Source organism: Pipistrellus kuhlii, unplaced genomic scaffold (genome assembly GCF_014108245.1).
Source record: "Pipistrellus kuhlii isolate mPipKuh1 unplaced genomic scaffold, mPipKuh1.p scaffold_m20_p_1, whole genome shotgun sequence".
Lineage (NCBI taxonomy): Eukaryota > Metazoa > Chordata > Mammalia > Chiroptera > Vespertilionidae > Pipistrellus > Pipistrellus kuhlii.
This window is the reverse complement of record NW_023425404.1, coordinates 112277923-112298341: the sequence shown is the minus strand read 5'-3', so window position 1 is coordinate 112298341 and position 20419 is coordinate 112277923. Positions and strand designations below refer to the sequence as shown.

The 20419-nt window shown below is 40.4% G+C and overlaps 1 protein-coding gene across 1 annotated transcript in view; it reads right to left on the bottom strand.

Annotated features, from left to right (window-relative positions):
* The window catches only part of ARMC3 (armadillo repeat containing 3), an 85700-nt gene that overhangs the window by 8953 nt on the left and 56328 nt on the right, over positions 1-20419 (bottom strand). Inside the window, exons 10-15 of the mRNA XM_045588063.1 lie at positions 16035-16284; positions 12179-12315; positions 11224-11392; positions 5635-5732; positions 4924-5022; positions 4400-4495 (exon numbers count right to left, since the gene is read on the bottom strand). Of these exons, the coding sequence (XP_045444019.1) occupies positions 4400-4495; positions 4924-5022; positions 5635-5732; positions 11224-11392; positions 12179-12315; positions 16035-16284 (849 nt within the window). The remainder of the gene's footprint in view (positions 1-4399; positions 4496-4923; positions 5023-5634; positions 5733-11223; positions 11393-12178; positions 12316-16034; positions 16285-20419) is intronic.

The following is a 20419-nucleotide window of genomic DNA, read 5'->3' as shown; positions in this document are numbered from 1 at the left end:
ATCAACCTTGACCAAGAAGAATAAAGTGGGAAGAAACTCTTTACTTGATATCAGTACTCACTATACAATTACAGAATCCAGGATGCTATTGGTGGAGAGATGGGCACACAGATTAATGCAACAGAACAGAAGACCCAGAAACAGACCCACCAATATGCTCAACTGACTTTTTTTTGACAAAGATATAAAGGCAACTCAGTGAAAGAAGTATAGCCTTTTCAACACATTGTGCTGAAGTAATTAGACATGAAAGATCCTAGTGGTGACAGAAACGTACATTTTCTTCATTGTATTCATAGACACATGAACTTACAGATGTGTGAAACTGTACAGAAACACACACACACACACACACACACACACACAGAGAGAGAGAGAGAGAGAGAGAGAGAGAGAGAGAGACACACTGGCAGTAAAACTGGGAATATCTGAATAAAAAAAATCATTAGATATATCAACCTAAGATACAATGTAATTTAAAATCTTTAGGCAAAATTTAATATTTCTCAGAGGTATCATCTTAACCCTTTCTTTTTTTGTAAAATAGATAAACTGAATATAATCACATACATAGCAAATTAGGAACCAACACTAGGAACCAACACTAGGAACCAACACTAGGGAGGTCAATTAGAATAGTAGAGAGCACAGCTAAATTTCATTGCTTTCTAAAATTACGGGCTAAGTTTTTAAGACTGAAGAGCTCCACCCTGTGATTACACAGAGCCTTCTATAAAACAGAGAGGTGTACTTCTCACAGAGTGTGCTGCCTGCAATAAGCGTCACTCAGCATGTAGAAGATGCTATCCAGCACAGGGGGCTAAGCACATCAGGGAGGGCTGTCTCATTGAGGATTACAAATAGATAATTTACTGGAACTCCTAAATGCTACTTCCCTGTGGCTATAAATAGAAGTATTTCATTTGGACTTCTTTCCCATGAAGGCTGCCAAGTTGTGTTATTAAGGGATTCAATACCTACATGAATTTCATTTCTAAATAAATATAGAAACAAGCACTTGGAAATTACAAAATTAATTCCCATAAAAGTAACCACCAGAAAGAACATCAATTTATGATTAAAAATAGCAGAACTTTTACCTTTCTTGCAGAGACTTTACCAAAACGACCTCAGAAAGCAGAGATTAACTGCGTGGATCCAAAACAATTAGGATATTATTTATTTCCATAAGAGATGAGTAGGTAGGTAATTAAATAGATTTGTCTGGCCCAAAATTGTATACTGATATTTTCAAAGTTTAAATCTTTTTTATTTTTATATCATCAACTAGTTGAATATATAAACTATAGAACAAGGCTGGGGGAAGAAATAAGTCATGAATCCAACCCACTTGGGGTTTCAATTTAGGTGGGAAGATTTTGGTAGGTGAAAAATAATCATAATACCAAGTAGCATTCAATGAATTCTATTTGAGTGGAAAAAAGAAGAAATTCAAGGAGTTCAATGTCCATTGGTTGTTCTATTTCCATCCAGTCTATTCCAACAGAATGAGAAGGGAGTATTGTATCAAGTGAAGATATGGTTTATTCAGATTAGGAGGAGCCTATCTAATAAAGAGGGAATATGTTAATTGATCATCACACTCTCACAAGAAGGCATTGACCACAGCCACAAGATGGTGGCATCCAGTTTCCTCAATCCTGTCTCATCCAGCATCAATCTCCCAGTACCCACAGGTCCACCTAATCCAGCCTCAGTCCCCCAGTCCCTCGGCACCGCCTCATCCAGCCAGAATCCACCAGTCTCCTCAGCTTTGCAAGGGAAGGCAGTTGAGGGCTATTGGGCCAGCAGGAGAGGGCAGTTGGGGATGATCATGCCAGCAGGGGAGCAGTTAGGCATCCATCACACCAGCAGGGGAATGGTTAGAGGGCAATCAGGCTGGTGGGCAGAGTGGTTAGGGGCAATTAGGCAGGCAGGCAGGTAGGAGTGGTTAGGAGCCAGCAGTCCTGGATTGTGAGAGGGATGTCCAACTGCCAGTTTAGGCCCTATTCAAGGATCAGACCTAAGCCAGCAGTCAGCCATCCCCTGAGGGAATCCTTGGTTGGAGAAGGTGCAGGCTGGGCTGAGGGACACCTCCTCCCATGCATGAATTTCATGCGCCAGGCCTCTAGTATATATGTACACTAAGAGAGAAATATGCAAATTGACCATACCTCCGCAATACCCCCTGCCAATCAGAAGTGAGTATGCAAATCAACTCAACAAAGATGGTGGGTTAATTTGCATACACAGGGGGAAAGTGGCTGGATGGGGCAGAATGCCTGCTATGAAGGGGAAGGAGAAGGCGAAGGGAACTATAGGAGCAGTGCTCTGACCAGGAGTGAAGACTTGCAAAGGCTTCTGGGCAGTGGCCGGGAGCAAGACTTACAAAGGCTCCCAGGCAGGTCAGAGCAAAGCCAGGAGAAGGAAGGCCTATTCTTGCATGAATCTTCATGCAATGGGCCTCTAGTATATACATATATATTCATATATACACGTACACATATGCAGCGGACCTCTAGTATATACACAAAAACTAGAGGCCCAGTTCATACACTGAAGCAGGGGATCCCTCAGCCTGGCCTGACTCCTCTCATAGTCCTGGAGCTCTCAGGGGCAGGAGGCGACCTGGCAATCAGAGGGAGGCAATGCCCCCAATCACACCTCCACTGCTGCCACTGATGGCAGAACAAGCCTTGACTGGCCCTGGTTACCTGAGCCTTGGGTGGTCCTGGGCGGCTGGGCAGCTGCCATCCGAGGCTTGCCTGCGCCCTGGTGTCGGTTGAGCAGCTGGGGGACTGAAGGGACTGGGGGACTCCGGAGGCAGGCTCACAGAGTGGCTAACCCTGCCTGGGGCCGGGCCTGGCTGTGCTGCATGCCTGCTGCCCCGGCAGGGTTGAGGGGAGTGGGCGTCATCATCTTGTGGCTATGGGTGCTGCCATCTTTGAGGATGTGGAAGTCCCTTAGCATATTTCTCCTTACTGACTGTGAGCACTGCCATCTTTGTGAGGGTGTGTAGTCAATTAGCATGTTCTGCCTTTATTAGATAGGAGATATACTGTGCATATATATAGTGTGTGTGTGTGTATGTGTGTGTGGTTTATTTTGTTTGTTGTCTGTCTCCCCACTAGGATTTAAGTTCTATGAGGATGAATTTTTTTGTTCATTGCTATTTTCCCTACACTGGAACAATTCCTGGAACCTAGTGTATGGTCAGTTAATTTACTTTTTCTGTTTTACTGATGAGGGAACTCAGGCAAGGATGCCGACTAAGCACTGTGCTAAATAGTGGGATGAAGACAGAAATTATTCAATCAGAACATGTTCTTGTCCTCAAGGAACTCTCAGTCCAGTAGAGGAGAAGCAGAGAGGCCCCGTGAGGAGGAAAAGGGAAGTGAAGGGCAAAATTGTCAGGGCTGGACCGATGGCGGCAGGTTAGAAGCAGAGATCAGAATAATGAGCAACAGAGACTGACAATGCAAAACAAGGTCAGAAAGAGAAAGTAAACAGCTCTGCGATCTGGGGAACCTAAACCTTAGGGATCTTAGGGGACAGTCCCAGTTTAGAAAGTAGCTGGTCCAGATTAGAGCTGAATACACTTCAATTCCACAGTGGTTTTGAAGGCTTAAGTTCTCAAAATTAAAGGGCTATGGAGTGTGGCAGGAGGTGCCGGTGGGTTTTGAAGAGTCCAGGAGAGTGCTCACAGAGAAATAATATATTTAAAAATATGTAAACAAGTAGGAAGTATGTTTAAAGTATGGCAGGCCTGAAAAACACAAAACCACATTCTACGTGTTTCAGCCAAAGAAGAAGTTGGTCTGGTTTCCCTAGTCTCCCCATCGGAGCTCCCTGCAGGGTCAGAGACCTCAGTGAGCAGCGGGGTGTGGCGGGCTGGGTCGGGGTGCACACAGCAGAGAGAGAGAGAGAGAGAGAGAGAGAGAGAGAGAGAGAGAGAGAGAGAGAGAGAGAGAGAGGACTCCCTCCAGCCATGTGCTGCCACTTGCAGAGACAGCCGCTGGAACAGGACAGAAAAGTGTTTGTTTTTTCCCCCCCAGGTGATTACTACTCTGGGTTGGGCTTTTAAATGACTGACTAGAAACTGCTTCTGTTGTCATTTTTGAATCAAAGTGACTGTAGGACTTACTAATGATCAGAGTGACCTGAGTTCTCACCCAGAGGCAGGAGAAGAAATCCCTCTGGGTAAATTTGAGAGACAGTGAGAGACAAAAGTAAAGTTAATTTTAATTACATTTCATGAGTCCTGTTTAGTACAACATACTGATGCCACAAGAAGAGCTTCCTATTTAAAAGCCAACCCTCCCTTTCACCAACTTTCTTTGGGGATAATGAAAACTTGACCTGATTACACTAGGAGAAGAGTAAGTACCACATTTCTCACCTTGATGCTTTTTCTTTAGTGGCACTTTTGCTAGCAGCAGTATTTCGTCCAGAAGCAGGTTCTGATTTATCTTCTATGGGAGATCCAAATCCAGCACTAAAATAATAAGTATTTTTGCTTGTCATATGTAAAAAACCACAACCAATTACAACCATATGAAAAATACATGACATTTGAAGGCATTTAATAATTTATAAGGTATTTTCACTTCTCTTATATGATTTAATTCCTTTCACAATTACAAAGCGGGCACCAGGCTTTCATTTACAGATGAAGAAACTAAGCTTGCTCACAGACTCTAACTCATGGGCTCAAGACCTCACTGTGGGTTCACAGCAGACAGAATGTCAAACCAGGTTTCCTGTCTCCTTTTCCAGAGATCTTTTCCATAGCTATTCAAAAAACAACAACTATGAAGTTATATTACTCTAAGAAGAATCAAAGAATGGTTTCCAAAATCTAATTTTTTTTACTCCCAAATTAAGAGGAGTTATTTGAGCATAGATAAAAGATCATTTTCTTACCTGGCCTTTTCTCTACTAGGTCTTCTTAAAGAAGAGGAAGAAGAAATACTTCGCCCATAACCAACTTCTGAGGATTTATCTTCCGTAGATGGAGGTGAACTACAATTTTACATATTTGAAATTATGGATGAATTAAAATAATTTACTCATCAATATTGGCTTTGTCCTACAAAACAGATTTCTTCCCAGGAAATCATATTTGGAGTTGACTCTTAACAGTAACATCAATTTAAAAGCATAGAGGAGAGGTTGAAAAAGACAAGAAATATTATAAAGCTTTCTATGAATTATTATAGAATAAAACATATGTTTATAAAGTGTGTCCCATACAGTGTGTTATAGAGATACATGTGACCATTTAAAAAGGTGTTGGACACCAGCATACAGTTCCGGATAGTTGCTTGGTTTGCTCCTATCTGGTTATACATTCTTCAATTATTATACTTCATGTCACCAGGAAAGCAAGAGACCCTGGCTGCTGAAATACATGTGGGGTTGGCTGGTAACACGGAGTCAGAGGGAAAACCATAGTGCTCTTCCTGACTTTACTATGTCAGGCTATGAATTTATAGATCGGTGTTCATTTCCATGGTGCCTGATACACAAGGGAAAGGAAAGATACCATACTGGGGATCTTTACACAGTCACAGGAGGATGGACAAGCAAAAGTATGCGTGCTTCCCTGTATCCCTCTTTCCCCCAAAGACTCACACATCAGATTTATTGTTAACCAAGAGTACAGTACGTAGGTCATTTGGTTCTTGTAAGCAGAGATCCTTCAAAGGCCAAAATTTGGTGCCAGGATTTATCTGTGGATAATGTAAAGATTGTAAAGTAATATCAGCATGGGTTATATTTTTTTAATATGACTGCTGTTACAACATGTTCTCGACAGTTTAAAGTGTGTGATTTTACACACACACACACACACACACACACACACACACATACACACACTCTTAGAAATAGGAACTTGGGGTTGTGGACATCTTGCCTTTGAGCAGGATATGTCTCTCCAGTTCCCCACAATCTCTGTTGCTTTCTTCTCAGCTCTTTCACACCATAATGATCAATTTGGCCCCTGAAAGTATCTGAGTTTGAAAATCCATCTATATACATAAGGGAGAACTTATTGTCTGAAAGAGTAACTAGTTACCAAACAGATTATAAAAAAAAGTTTGTGAGACTATCTGAAAATAGGTTAGACAAAGCTCTACACTTAGCAATTTTATGAGCCTGGTGAAGAAGAGTAGAACAGATCACCTTCTGAAGTCATTTCCAACTATATAATAGTTAGATTCCTCTCTCATCCAAGAAGCTTTTCATGGTCCTTTTAAAATAAGACAGATCATTTCATTCTTCTGCCAAAGTTTCATAGGTCCTTCAGAGTAAGGCCAAAACCCTTCTAATGGTTTACAGGACTGACATGACCTGGCCTCTCTTCATCTCTGATCTGCTCTCCATTCTTCCGCCCCTTAGTTCCCTCAGCTCTAACTGCAATGACTTTGCTATTTCTTAAATATGCCAAGTGTGTTTGCACCCAATGGCTTCCGCACCAGTTTCCTCTGCCTAGAAAGCTCTTCCCCCAGGTATGCCCGTGGCTAAGACCTGCACCTTCAACTTTTTGCTCAGGAATTACCTCTTAGTGAGGCCTCTCTGACCACAATTTTATTTTATTTTTAAAAAATTATATTTTATTGATTTTTTACATAGAGGAAGGAAGAGAGACAGAGAGCTAGAAACGTCAATGAGAGAGTAACATCGACCAGCTGCCTCTTGCACACCCCCTACCGGGGATGTGCCCGCAACCAAGGTACATGCCCTTGACCGGAATCGAACCTGGGACCTTTCAGTCCGCACACTGATGCTCTACCACTGAGCCAAACTGGTTTCGGCCCTGACCACAATTTTAAAAATTACAACCATCAACCCCAGTCTGCCCCGGCACTACAGAGCCCCCTTATCCTGCCTCTGCTCTACTTACCTCTCCCCCGTAGCTCTTATTTTAATTATGTGATGTAGTTTATGTAGTTGTTTATTGTCTGCCTCTTCCCACTGGTGCCACGGGAGTAGAGATTCTTGACTCTTTTTATTCACTGACATATTCAGAGCCTATAATACTAGAAATTTAACATTTTTTTGGATGAATCAGAGAATTCTTTTTTATAAAGGATATTGTCTCCTTAACTTTTAAAAAAGTATATTTTATTGATTTTTTTACAGAGAGGAAGAGAGAAGGATAGAGAGCTAGAAACATCGATGAGAGAGAATCATCGATCAGCTGCCTCTTGCACACCCCCTACTGGGGATGTGCCTGCAACCAAGGTACATGCCCTTGACCGGAATCGAACCTGGGACCCTTCAGTCCATAGGACGACGCTCTATCCACTGAGCAATATCAGTTTCAGCCTGTCTCCTTAAACCTGTTAACCGAGCGGGACGTATAAATACGTCAAACTTAAACAATATCGGGTATTCATTGTAGGACATAAGAATACGTCCTTGAAATATATGTTGTGCCCTGAAATGGGCGGGACGTATATTTCCGAACAACAAAGGTATTAGTCATCCATACATGTCTCCACATGAATTTAAGACACAGAGGGAATCAGTATAATTTCGCTATTGAGAGTGGTGGACGTGTTCTGGGTGAGCAGTGATGGCTATGTACTTACACTTACCTACCTATTTTCGTATTATATATTATTTACTTATATTTTTTATATCTCCAACCTTTATATAATAAAAAAACATATAAAATTGATCCAATCATCAATTAATTTGTCAGAAAAGTTGAAAAGTTTTTATGTATGTGAAGGAGAAATATGCGTAGATGAATCTCTTTTATTATGGAAAGGGAATTTATCTTGAAAACAATATATATCTACAAAAAGAGCTAGATTTGGAATGAAGTTGTTTATTTTGAGTGAAAGCCAATCTGGCTACGTACAAAATATAGTTTTATACACAAGCAAGGACACAAATTATGGTTCGAACTATCCACAAGAAAAACAATCAACAAGAATTGTTTTGGAGTTAACACAAGACTTACTGAATAAAGGGTATAGGACTTACTTAGATAATTTCTATATGTCAATTCATTTGGCTGAACTCTTGTGTCAAAACAATACAGACATTGTTGGAACCATGAGGATAAACAGAGTTGGAATCCCCAGTGAAATAAAAACAAAAAAATTACAGAAAAATGAACATATGTAAGAATCAAAGACAAACTTACGGTTTTAAAATGGAAGGATAAAAAAGACTTATTGATGCTCAGTTCTATTCATAATGACGAAAAGACAATGATTGAAAAGAGAGGAAGAAGGCAAGAAAAACCGAATGTTGTCCTGGATTATAGCAAAAATATGGGCGGCGTAGATTTGGGAGATGGAGTTATGGTGGCCTATACAGCTGCCCGTAATAGGGTAAAAAAATTTTATAAAAAATTTTTTCTACGATTACTAATTGATATGTGCTGCTTCAATGCATATATTATATACAAAAAAGATAAAGGTCATTTGGATCAATTACACTTTTTGATAGAGTATGTAGAGAAATTGGTAGATAACAACATAGTGAAAACCCACCCAAAGACATCAACAAGCAGCTCTACATCTAAACCATCACGCTTAGTTGAAAGGCATTTTCCAGAACAAATGAAAAGCGATATAGGAAAAACTAAATCCAGGAAATGCCGAGTTTGCTACAAAAAAGGTGTTAGGAAAGAATCTACATATTGGTGTCCGGATTGCAAGGTAGCACTATGTATCAACAATTGTTTTAAAATATATTACATGGAAATTATATTTTGAATTTTTACATCTATATTTCAATTTTTAAACTCAATATTTCTACTTTATTTGTGTGCTTTTGTTTATTGTTCTGTAATTGTTAACTTATTTTTATTGTGTATAGAAATAAAAAATATATATTTTTTGTAATCTTTATAATTGTTTATAAAATTTAAAATGTTTTAACTCAATGTTTCCATTTTTTGTAGGTATTCTTTTCTATTTGTTTGTAACTTTGTATTTTCCTTTGTGCTTTATATATAAATAAATGAAAAATATATATTTCATTTATTTTAATTAAGTATAAATAAAAAAATAATAATATAAAATTATGTCCACTGGGCGTGACATACTGACACGTCCTAGTGAAAAAGTATGCGCCCGTTGTACGTTGCGTAATTAAAAAGGGAACTCCCCGGTTCACAGGTTAACTTTTAAAAAAACTCATGAACAAGATAAAATTTTTCTTCATTTTCTGATCCAAGGCAATGGTTTTCTATTATGTTCATTGTTGGTTTTTCTGCTCTTCTCCCTCATTTTTCTTAAAGCATCTTTATACTACTATTGTGCCAATTAAAAAAAGAGTAATCAATGAGATGAGCTTCCTCAGAGCCATAAGGAGCTTCCTCAGAGCCACTGCTCAGCAGTTTGTACGTGCATTGTAGGGGTTTGTTCCATGTTATGGTGGTGATGGTGGCCAGGGGAAGCAGAAGCAAGAGCTAGAGTAAAATTTTAGTATAGCTATTTTTCCTTATTCAAAATACCTCTAATTCTGTTACCATAATAGAGTGTTTCCTGAAAATGTGGCTTAGCTATGGAGTTCTTATTATGGCCCTGTCTCCTCTGCTTCTTTGGACCAATTTGGTCCAAGAGGACTTCTGCTGCCAGCCTTGCCCACCCCAGCTCCAGGTCCCGAACTCACCTGGAACAGAGTTTTCCATTTGTACTTCTGAGTTCTACCATCACCTCAGGAAACACACACACACACACACACACACACACACACACACACGCACACACACACACACACACACTCTAGAGGCCTGGTGTAAAAAATGTGTGCACGGGGCGGCGGGGGTTACTTCAGGCCAGCATGCACCCTCTCCAATCTGGGACCCCTCAAGGGATTTCCGACTGCCCATTTAGGCCCAATTGGGCAGTCCGACATCCCTCTCACAATTCGGGACTGCTGGCTCTCAACTGCTCGCCTGCCTGCCAGCCTGATCACCCCCTAACCACTCCCTTGCCAGCCTGATTGATGTCTAACTGCTCCCCTGCCAGCCAGATTGCCCCTAACTGCCCTCCCCTGCATACCTGTTCGCCCCCAACTGCCCTCCCTTGCAGGCCTGGTCCCTCCCAACCTCCCTCTCCTGCTGGACATCTTGTGGTGGCCATCTTGTGTCCACATGGAGGCAGCCATGTCTGACCACATGGAGGCAGCCATCTTGTGTGTTGGAGTGATGGTCAATCTGCATATTAATCTCTTATTAGACAGGATATTAGAAATGTATATATAATATATATGTAAATATATAGATATTGATTTCAGAGAGGAAGAGAGAGAAACATCAATGATGAGAAATAGTCATCTGTATACCCCCACACTGGGGATTGAGCCTATAACCCAGGTATGTGCCCTAACCAAGAATTGTACCGTAACCTCCTGGTTCATAGGTTGACACTCAACGACAAGGCTACAGAGATGGACAGGAAGTATATATTTTTATGGTATTTTCTGAGATTTGCCACCACCAGCTCTCTTGTACTTTCTGTTTCCTTTTAATCTTTCCTTTTGAACAGCTTCTGCCTGATTTCAGGGATTTTTAGTAACTTTTAAATTTGTTTGAAGTCTGAGGATCATATATGTTTCTTAGTTTTGCCTAAAATGGAATCTGTGGATTTTAAAATGTTCTTAATTTTTCTTATTGCTTTTACTTTTGGTTTCCAGAAGAAGCAGAAAACACTGGCTTAATGCCCCAAAGCAAAAAAAGTCCTCAAGATTCTAATTTTTAGCTTCCCGTTTCTGCCAACATTAACACTGAATGGCAGTGTAAGTTGTTTTAAAAATCATAATCAGAAATGCAGGTAAGTGAAACATTCTTTTTCTATATTACATTTTAAAATCCAGTATTACAATTGATTAATTTCAATTATACGAGGATAAAATTAAAAACTTATACTTATGTCCTTATCACTAACATTGAGCCCTGGAAATAACAGAACCCCAAACTGAAAATGCTAGTTCTTTCATATCTCCTCTGAAACTTGAACCAACTTGGCAAGCTGATTTAAGTAAAAGTAATCAGATTCTAGTTAAAAGTATATGTAAAGGCAAAATCTTGTAGCCAGACAAAGTTAAGGATGAAGTTCTGATTACCAAGTGACAGTCTGTAAAAATAAAAAAAATGTTAGGTGATTATGAAATTACTATGTAATGGCATCATGATTAAGGAAGAAATTCTTATCATACATAAATACTAAAATATAAGTCAGTGCTCTCACTTACCCGGCCATAATCATAGAAGCCATCACTAATGATGTTAGTTGATGACAAATAGCCAGTCTGGCTGTATTTCAGAGACAGGTGGTTGTTGAGCAATTTGTTATAAGCTACCTCACTGAATTTATTTTTTCGACTTACTGATAGATTAATTTCTTCAAGGATATTTAAAGCCCTGTCAATAAAAGCAAAAGGCATTATTTGCTTTATATAAGCCACCCAAGATTAAGTTCTCACTTACCGACCTAGCCAAGATCCTGAATGCAATGGAAAGATTATAGCCATCCCACCCTTTTAGATAAAGTAATACTGTCATTATGGAGATAAATCAGTCTTTCTGAAAACATATATACCTTGTAGTTACTCATATTCAAAAAGTTGAAAAGGACACTTTCAGAAAGAAAAAAAAAAACATTCTTCATTTAAAGCAAAATTAGTATTTGACTCCAACTTTTGCAACTAAGCAGGCAATATATACAGAGAATAAAAATGTTTGGGAAATAGGATAATCCTGTCTGTGAAATCTAACAACCCTACTGATATGCTAAACACCCTATCTGTCACGGGTAAGGAACTGGGTCTGGGGAGGCTGGCCAAATGTTGGGTTCTGATGGAAAGATTCAGATCTGGGAAGGAGCAAAATGGAATGGTCATCAGGGCTCACCCATTTTATTTTAGAAAATTGAGGGACTGATAGGGTTGTGTTACAATAGTTGAGGGAAATGAAAAAAGCATTTCTCAAGATGAAAAAGTGGAAAAGGAAATGTTGGACATGATTTTATAAAGGTGGGGAGGAGGAAAGGACCTTCTTTACACCAGGCAGTCCCTCTCTTGCTGTGACCTGCAGCACCCTGAGTGTTCCCTAGACCAGAGAGGGGCTGTGTAGACTCTGCCTGACCTTCCTTTTGCCTGAAAAGTGTGCTCTTCATCTGAGCCAGAAACTTCAGACACCTCCACTCACCCGAGCTTGCATAATTCCCCGGCCATCAGCTCATCGCTGGCACAGACCATCACGGCCCAGCTGGCATTCCTTCTGACCTCATCGTTCTTGGAGCGCAGGAGCTCTATGAGGGGCTCCAACCCACCCGAATTTCTTAGCTAAAAGTGGACACCAACATTGTATGCATTAAAAGTCCAGAATATAAGCATTATGCTTTTCAAAAAAAAAAATTAATCTCATTATTAGGTTGTTTAAAGATTGCAACTATGTAAAAACATTTTAAGATATTAAATGTACTAAATGTAGGGGGCAAAATCAATCACATACCCTTACAAACAAAACCTCAATTTTCTGTTCAAAGTCAAGAAGAAGCCACAGTAAAGTAATCAAGGGAGGTCACGGTGATTTTGCACAGCGTGGGGGCTGGGGAAGGTGCCATCTTCTCACTCTCACAAGTGGGATGCCCTGTGGGCTCCTCAATACTGAATGTCCATCTGGCCCCAAGGTAGACCAAGAAGTCCTTGTTTTTAGAAGGGGTTTTGCAAATGTGGTAAGTTAACGACGATGTCCTGTATTATTAGATAGGGCCAATGTAATCATAAGAGTCCTTAAAAGTGGGGAACAAGAGTGGCAGGCACAGAGAAAGGGGACAAGTGGAACCAGAAGTTAGAGTGATGGAGGAAGGGGCCGTGGCTAAGGGAATGAGTTTTCCTCTGAAGTCTCCAGAAGGAGCCCAGCTCTGCCAACACTTGATTTTAGCCTATTTTCAGATTTCTAACCTCCCAAACTGTAAGGCAGTGGGTTTGTATTGCTTTAAAGCCACTACGTCGTGGTGATCTGTTATGGCAGGAAAAGGAAACTAATATAGTCCCCAAGGCTGGACAGGAGGAACTGCTGGAGGCAGGAGCCACCTGTGTCTGCGGACACTGTACTGAGCTGGCAGAGTGGCCAAAGCAATACTGAGCAATTCCCTAGGAAGAGACCAGTTTCTGCTGTCCTTACACACTGTCTTTTCTTCATTTCTCTAAAAAGCCAAAAAGAGAAGAAAATAATAAGATAACTCGACAGAACTATATTACATTATTAAAATAAATTGCTTACATATAAAGTTATTCCAACCAGAAAAAGAGATTTGTGTAGGAAGCAGCTATAGGGTCAAGCCTTGGACTGACCTGTATCAGTGCCACAAACAAGTCCCAGCTTGGAGGGCAGAGCCCTCTCAGCATAATTAAGCTTCACCTAATAGTCCTCCCTATTCCCTCCTAGGTAGCTAATGGGCTGTGAGCCGGTGCAGCAAGTGCCGACAAAACAAGGTGAAACTCGCAAGAACATTGTAAACATGTTGACCGCTATCCTTGTTTTGCTTTGTGTGCTCTGACTATAAAATAAAGACTGCGTTTGCAGGCCATAGAACTGTCTCTACACCAGAGAAGCAGTGTCCCACGGAGCCCCAGCTGTATTCTCTAGTCTGTCTTCTTTAATCCTTCACCCTGCCCTCCTCAGGTTCACCAAACCTGCCCATGCTGGGCGCGGCACAGATTTGACAAAGCTCATCTCACTGTCTTAAATGCAATACTCTATATCTGAGCCCAGAACACAAAAATAACACCCTGCCCGCCTGTATAAGTGGTGCCGAAGGACAAGAGTCCCAGAGGAGCAGCATCTACTTTCAGTCATTTCCTTCTCAAACGAAGGGGCTCCAGCAGAGACTACATGGCAGAATATGTGATGTGGGAAGCTTAGAAGAATATCCTGAAGCATCTGTGTAGCAGGCCAAATTTCTGAACACTTTTACTTCTGAGTATAACACAAGATATGTAGTAATCTAAGTCCAGGTGTTCTTTTGTCAAAGACGTAATTATTTATTCACCCCTCCACTCACTCCTCCAGTCCTCCATATATTCCTTCATTTTATTTAGTCAACTCACAGGTGTGTGTGAACGACATGGGCACGAGGAAGAAAGGCCTCAGTTCCCTTCCCTAAAGAAGCTTATTTCACCTTTCATAAGAGGTCCACAGAGTATAAAACGGAGGACCAGGGAGGCCTGCGTAGGGTGTAAGTGGGACCACCTACGTTTGAGGACTGAAGGAAGAACTCATAAAAGAAGATGGGTGAGCTGGGGTTTAAAGGAGAAAACTAAAGTTTTATCAGGATGACAAAAGGGAAGTTAGCTTGCCAAGCAGAGGAAACCAGAAGGTATAAATGAGAGAACAGGGTACACAGAGAATTACAAATAGCACAGAGCTCCACTTAGGAAGAGACTTCAGGCAGGCACGCCTCACAGAGGGCCCTGGCATATCACTCTAAGCAGCTCAACTTTTACCACAGGCAGCTGCACACCACCGGGGACTTGCAATGATGTGAGGAGGCTCATATATTTGGAAGGTCAGCCTGGAGGAAATCTGGGCAGGAGGAGGTGACAGAGCCAGGGACCCCATTAAAGAGCAAGCTGCAATATTCCAGGAAGTAGATGGACTACTCTGCAAGGCATGACCAAGATACTTCTGTGTATCACTGTATCCCCCATCCCTAGCATAGTTCCTGGCACATGGTAGACGGTAAGTAAATACTTGGTGACTACCTTACTACTTTACTGGATGAAAACAGATGAACTGAGTTAATGGGCACAAAGAAGGGAGATAGAACAGAAATGTAAGGGACACGTGAGGAAAGACTTGATAGCTGTCTGGGCAGATGGCCCAGTGTGAGAGGATGGGCTCTGACATTGATCTAGCACATAGCACGTCGGCTTGGAGCACAGTGTTTATTTAAGCCTCGCTGTTCCATCTGTAAAATAGGAATTACAAACATACCTATTCCAAGTGGGGCTTAAATGAATGCAACGTGCTTGGCACATATTAAGTGCTCAATAAATGACAGCTACTGTCCCTTTCACTGAAGAGAGAGGAACAAAGTGCTAGGCTGTTTGAATGAGTGCTGGGCTGACAAATGAATATGAGAAAAGCAAGAAGTAAATGGAGGCTTGTAGGATTATATGAAATCTTTACGAAGCCTTAATAGAGTCAATCACAAGGACCAAACACACTTTTAGGTGATGGACTTGCAGAAAATGCAATACTATGTTTTAAATTTTTGCAATATGAGAAACAAGAGAGTATGTATAACTCATATGTGTAATTTTAAGAATCACAGTGAAAAGCATATCTGTTCGTCTACCACCAGCTTAAGAAATGGCACATTTCAATATCCTTGAACCCCTGGGCGCTCCTCTGAATCACATCCACACCCTTAATCCCCCAAGGGGAAACCACTCTTTCGAGAGTGGGGTTGATCATTGATCATTCTCTGTCTTTTCTTTATATCTCTAACTGCTAGGTACGTATGTATGTATGTATGTATGTATGTGTGCCTAAACAATTTCTTAGCTTCATTAGCACATTTCTTAGCACATTTCTGAATGGTATATAAACAGAATCATAAGATACATTCTTCACAACTAGCCTTTGCTTAGCATTAAGCTTGTTGAAATTCATCTGTGCTGTTGTCTGTAGCAACAGTTCATTCATTTTTACTGCTGTGAGATCCCATTTTATGAATATGCCATAATTTATTCACCCACTCTCTTAACAGTGGGACAACTGGTTTGTTTCCAGTTATTTAGATATTATAAGCAATGCTTCTTGTAGCTTAGAGATAAGGGATTGTCTTAGGGATATAGACTTAGAAACAGAACTGCCGGTCTACAAGGCCTGCACACATTCTTTGTTAGATAATCCCCATTTGTTTTCCAAAGCGTTGCATCAATTTGGAAAAACTTAAATGATGGATCAGTTCAAACATTTGAAAATGTTTCACATTAATCCACCCATAAGTAATGACCAGAAAAATGAGAGCAAATGTTATTAAAACACTCACCTCTGCCCGGGCCTCAACATCACACGCAGTCGCAGCGATGGTGAGAGCGGCTTTGCTCTGCACGACGATGTTCGAGGAATGCAGCGGGCCGATGAGGGCGTGCATGATGTCGCGGCTCTGGATGTTCGTGCGCAGAGCCTCCTGCGTTGCCATGTTGGTCAGCACAGTGGCGGCGTTGGCCACGGCTCCATCTCGTTTACTGGACAGGGTGTTTACTAATGGATCAATACCATCAGCTGCAGCAGCAGCACTGGGTAAATGAAGGCGAAATGAGTGTCATTCATCCAAGTTCAAGAATTTATTTTTGGAGTGTGTACAACCGAGCTTATAAAATAAATGAGTACCTAAACGCAGTTTTAGAAAGAAATTAATTTACAATGCAATGAGCCCAGAATTGAGGCTCTAGTCACTTCAATGAAGTCTGAGGAAATGTCAGATATGAATGAATTTAAATAATTCTTTTCCTATATCTACTGCATTGGTTATAGAAAAATGTATGACTACTTCTTAGAAAATCTGCTGCTGTTCATTTTTTAAAAAATCAGTGATACATATAAGATCAGACAATTCTATTCAAATAAAGTCTCTTGAAATATTCCCAACCAGCAAAAAAATAAAGCTTTAGATATGATGAATCAGTGAGCATGGGAACTCTGATTCTGTTAAAATACTTTAGCCCATCTTTCCCCTTTTCAGATTAGCTTGCTAATTATAACAGAAGTTAACACAATTGAAGGCAGTGACCATTTTGCATGTAAATATTGGTTTCATAAGTTAAACAACAAAACTCAAAGTCATGACATTGACATAAATAAATATATCCAATATAATTTCAAATATAGGCATATTCAGTTGCTAAATTTCTGATTTCTATCAATAGTATAAAAAGACTACATTATCCATTAACATATTAACATTATCTCACCGAAAGACTGTTTTTACGAACACCATGTTTTCTATAATCCTTGCTTCATATATAATTTAAAAGTTCATGAAATAGTAAAAATAAGGAGATAATTTTAATGAGTGGAAGACAATTTAATTATGTGTTATAATGTTTGAAATAGCTTCAAATAAGAGATGTTCCAAGCAATAAGATATATAGAGCATCCTGGTTTTAAAGGAATTCCCAGAATTGTGAGTTAAAATCCAAGTAAATAATCATGGGAATAGAGGTAATCAAAGCAAAATAAAAGCATACTTGAGACTTTAATAAAAAAAATCAACATCTCTTTTAAGTTTATATTGAAATATTTTTTCATTTAAAATTATGATAATTACCAACACTGAAAAAAAAATAACATGATCTCATTCATTTGTGGATTATAATGAGCAACATAAACCAATGAACAAAAATAGATCTAGAGACAGAGAAGCATTGATCAGAAGCTCAAATCTCAAAGTGAAAGCAGGGGAAGGCAGAACTGAAAGGGAGAGATCAACCAAAGGACTTGTATGCATGCATTATAAGTATAACCAATGGATATACTTATAACCAACGGGGGAGCAGGTGGAGCGCAGGAGTAGAGGGATGGGGGGCCAATGAGGCAATAAGGACACATTTTATAATACCTTAATCAACAAAGGGTGGGGGAAGAAAAAAAAATAAGTGAGGCTATATGATTTTAGCCCATCACCCTGTATGCTGATTAACTGATTTTAAATTGGCACTATCACTTAAATTTGCTGATTGTAAAGAATTGACAACTTCAACAATAAAAGTTGTCACAATTGTCCAGAAAACAAATTCTCGATAAGGAGACTGGTAGTTGTTGGGGAAAGGAGCTATGATTGTGGCACAAGCCAGCTCTGCAGAAGCCCGAACAGCAGAGACTGAGGACAGAAGTGACAAGAGGTGGCAGCTCTGGAGAGTAAGTATCGGTTGATGTTAACCTTGAAGGCGCCTCCCACTCTGGTTGATAAACACTGAGTGGCCAGATTATTATGATCTCAGTGTATAATAATGTGGCCATAATAATGTGGCCACTCAGTGTATATCCTATATAATAAAATGCTAATATGCAAATTGTCCCCTTGACCAGGAGTTTGATCAGCAGGCAGACTGGCCAAATCCTATCTGATAAAAGAGTAATATGCAAATTGACCATCACTCCCACACACAAGACAGTTGCCACTATGTGGTCAAAGATGGCTGTCACAAGAAGGCTGGCAGGGGACAGCAGTTGTGGGCAAACTGGATAACAGGAAAGGGCAATTAGGGGGGACCCAGGCCTGCAAGGGAGGAAGTTAGGGAGAATCCAAGCCTGCAGGAGAGGGTAGATGGGTGTGACCAGGCCTGCACCCGGGGGAGGGGGGCAATTGGAGGCAACCAGGCCTACAGGGGAGGGCAGTTGGGGGGACCAGGCCTGCAGGGGAGGGCAGTTGGGGGGACCAGGCCTTCAGGGGAGGGAAGTTGGGGTTGACCAGGCTGGTAAGGAAGGGCAATTAAGGGCAATCGGGCCAGCAGGGGAGCAGTTAGGCATTGATCAGGCATGGGAATGGTTAGGGGGTGGTCAGGCTGGCAGTCAGAAGTGGTTAGGGGCAATCAGGCAGGTAGGCAGGCAAATGGTTGGGAGCCAGTGATCCTGGATTGTAAGAGGGATGTCCCAGATTAGAGAGGGTGCAGTCTGGGCTGAGGGATAACCCCCTCCCCCACATACATGATTTTCGTGCTCAGGCCTCTAATATATATATTAAGTGGCCAGATTATTATGCATTCAGAGATCATAATAATCTGCACACTCGGTGTAAATCCCCCCAGAAAACACACCATATTGATACCAAGGCTAAGTCAGCACTTAGATCCATTTCTCCTACATTTGATATATATTTAACTCTTCCTGTGACATCTCAGAGAAGGCATCCCTGAAAACTAAAGTTCGGTTAGATGACATTTAACCCCAATTCATTGATATAAAGATATTGGGAGGAAGGTCCACAGCATCTCACTATGATGACCTGGTGGCTAGCATTTAATTTCCTTTCTTAGGGGATAAAATAATCACATTTAAGATGATTTCACTTTTAATTCTCTCTCATATTATTAATCGACTTGGCAGTTTTTTGATTTTATATATAAATAAGGGAAAATTTGGGAGCTCTTATATATTTGTTCATTGGACACATATTTAACTTATAGTTGAAACAATGAATTAAAAAAAGAAAACTTCCAGCAAGAATTTCAAATGGTTAATGTTTTCTGATTAATTAATATGTACTTTAACTTTTCCAAAAAGTCATTTTCCTTTGACTTATTTTTCACATATTTAATGCAATTAATTCCTTAGACCAAATACTTTATTTATTTATTTAGGTTTTATTAATTATTTATTATTGAGTGAAGTTGTAGGCAATCATACAGAAACCTTCAACTATGGAATTTTAATATCAAGGATTTATTTATTTATTTATTTTTAATTTATTTTTTAAAAATATATTTTATTGATTTTTTACAGAGAGGAAGGGAGAGAGATAGAGAGCTAGAAACGTCGATGAGAGAGAAACATCGACCAGCTGCCTCTTGCACACCCCCTACCGGGGATGTGCCCGTAACCAATGTACATGCCCTTGACCGGAATTGAACCTGGGACCCTTCAGTCCTCAGACCGACACTCTACCACTGAGCCAAACTGGTTTCGGCAATATCAATGATTTAATCATCTGCTCTCTTACATCCCTAACAAAGTCACTTGAAGAACACTTGCATTAGAATAGACACATTTTCCAAAATTATTTTTATTTTTTGTGTTCTCTCTATCTCTCTCACAAAAAAATATATATATATTTGGTCACTTCCACCCCCCAGCACATACCCTCACCCACTACTGTCAGTGTCCATTGGTTATACTTATCAAAAGCATGGATGGAGCTGGAGAGCATTATGCTAAGAGAAATAAGCCAGTCGGAAAAAGATAAATATCACATGATCTCACCCATCTGTGGAATATAATGATGAACAAAAGACATAGATCCAGAGACATAGAAGCATCGGACAGACTGGGGGGAAGGGGTGAGAAAGCAACTAAAGGGCCAAATACTTTTTAGCTGTTAATCTTTATAAACATACTTTGGCTAAAATGCACAAGTCCTTTGGTACGTAATAGTTTTTCCTTTGACAATGTTCACTTTTAAACCATCTCAGGGAAAAAAAAAAAAAAAAAAAAAAAAAAAGTACACATGATCCAGGACAGAAGCGTGCCAGGTAAACGCATACCAATGAGCTCTCAAAGGCTGTCTCTTGTGTGGACCAGGGAGCTTTGGGGAAATGTGAGGGATGCAGAGGGTCCTGCTGCATCAGTTTAATTTCTCTTGTTCATAAATAAACGGGTTCGTGGAGATCGGGGGTTTGCACCAGGCGTGCCTGTGCTCGGGGCCTCTCTGCCTTC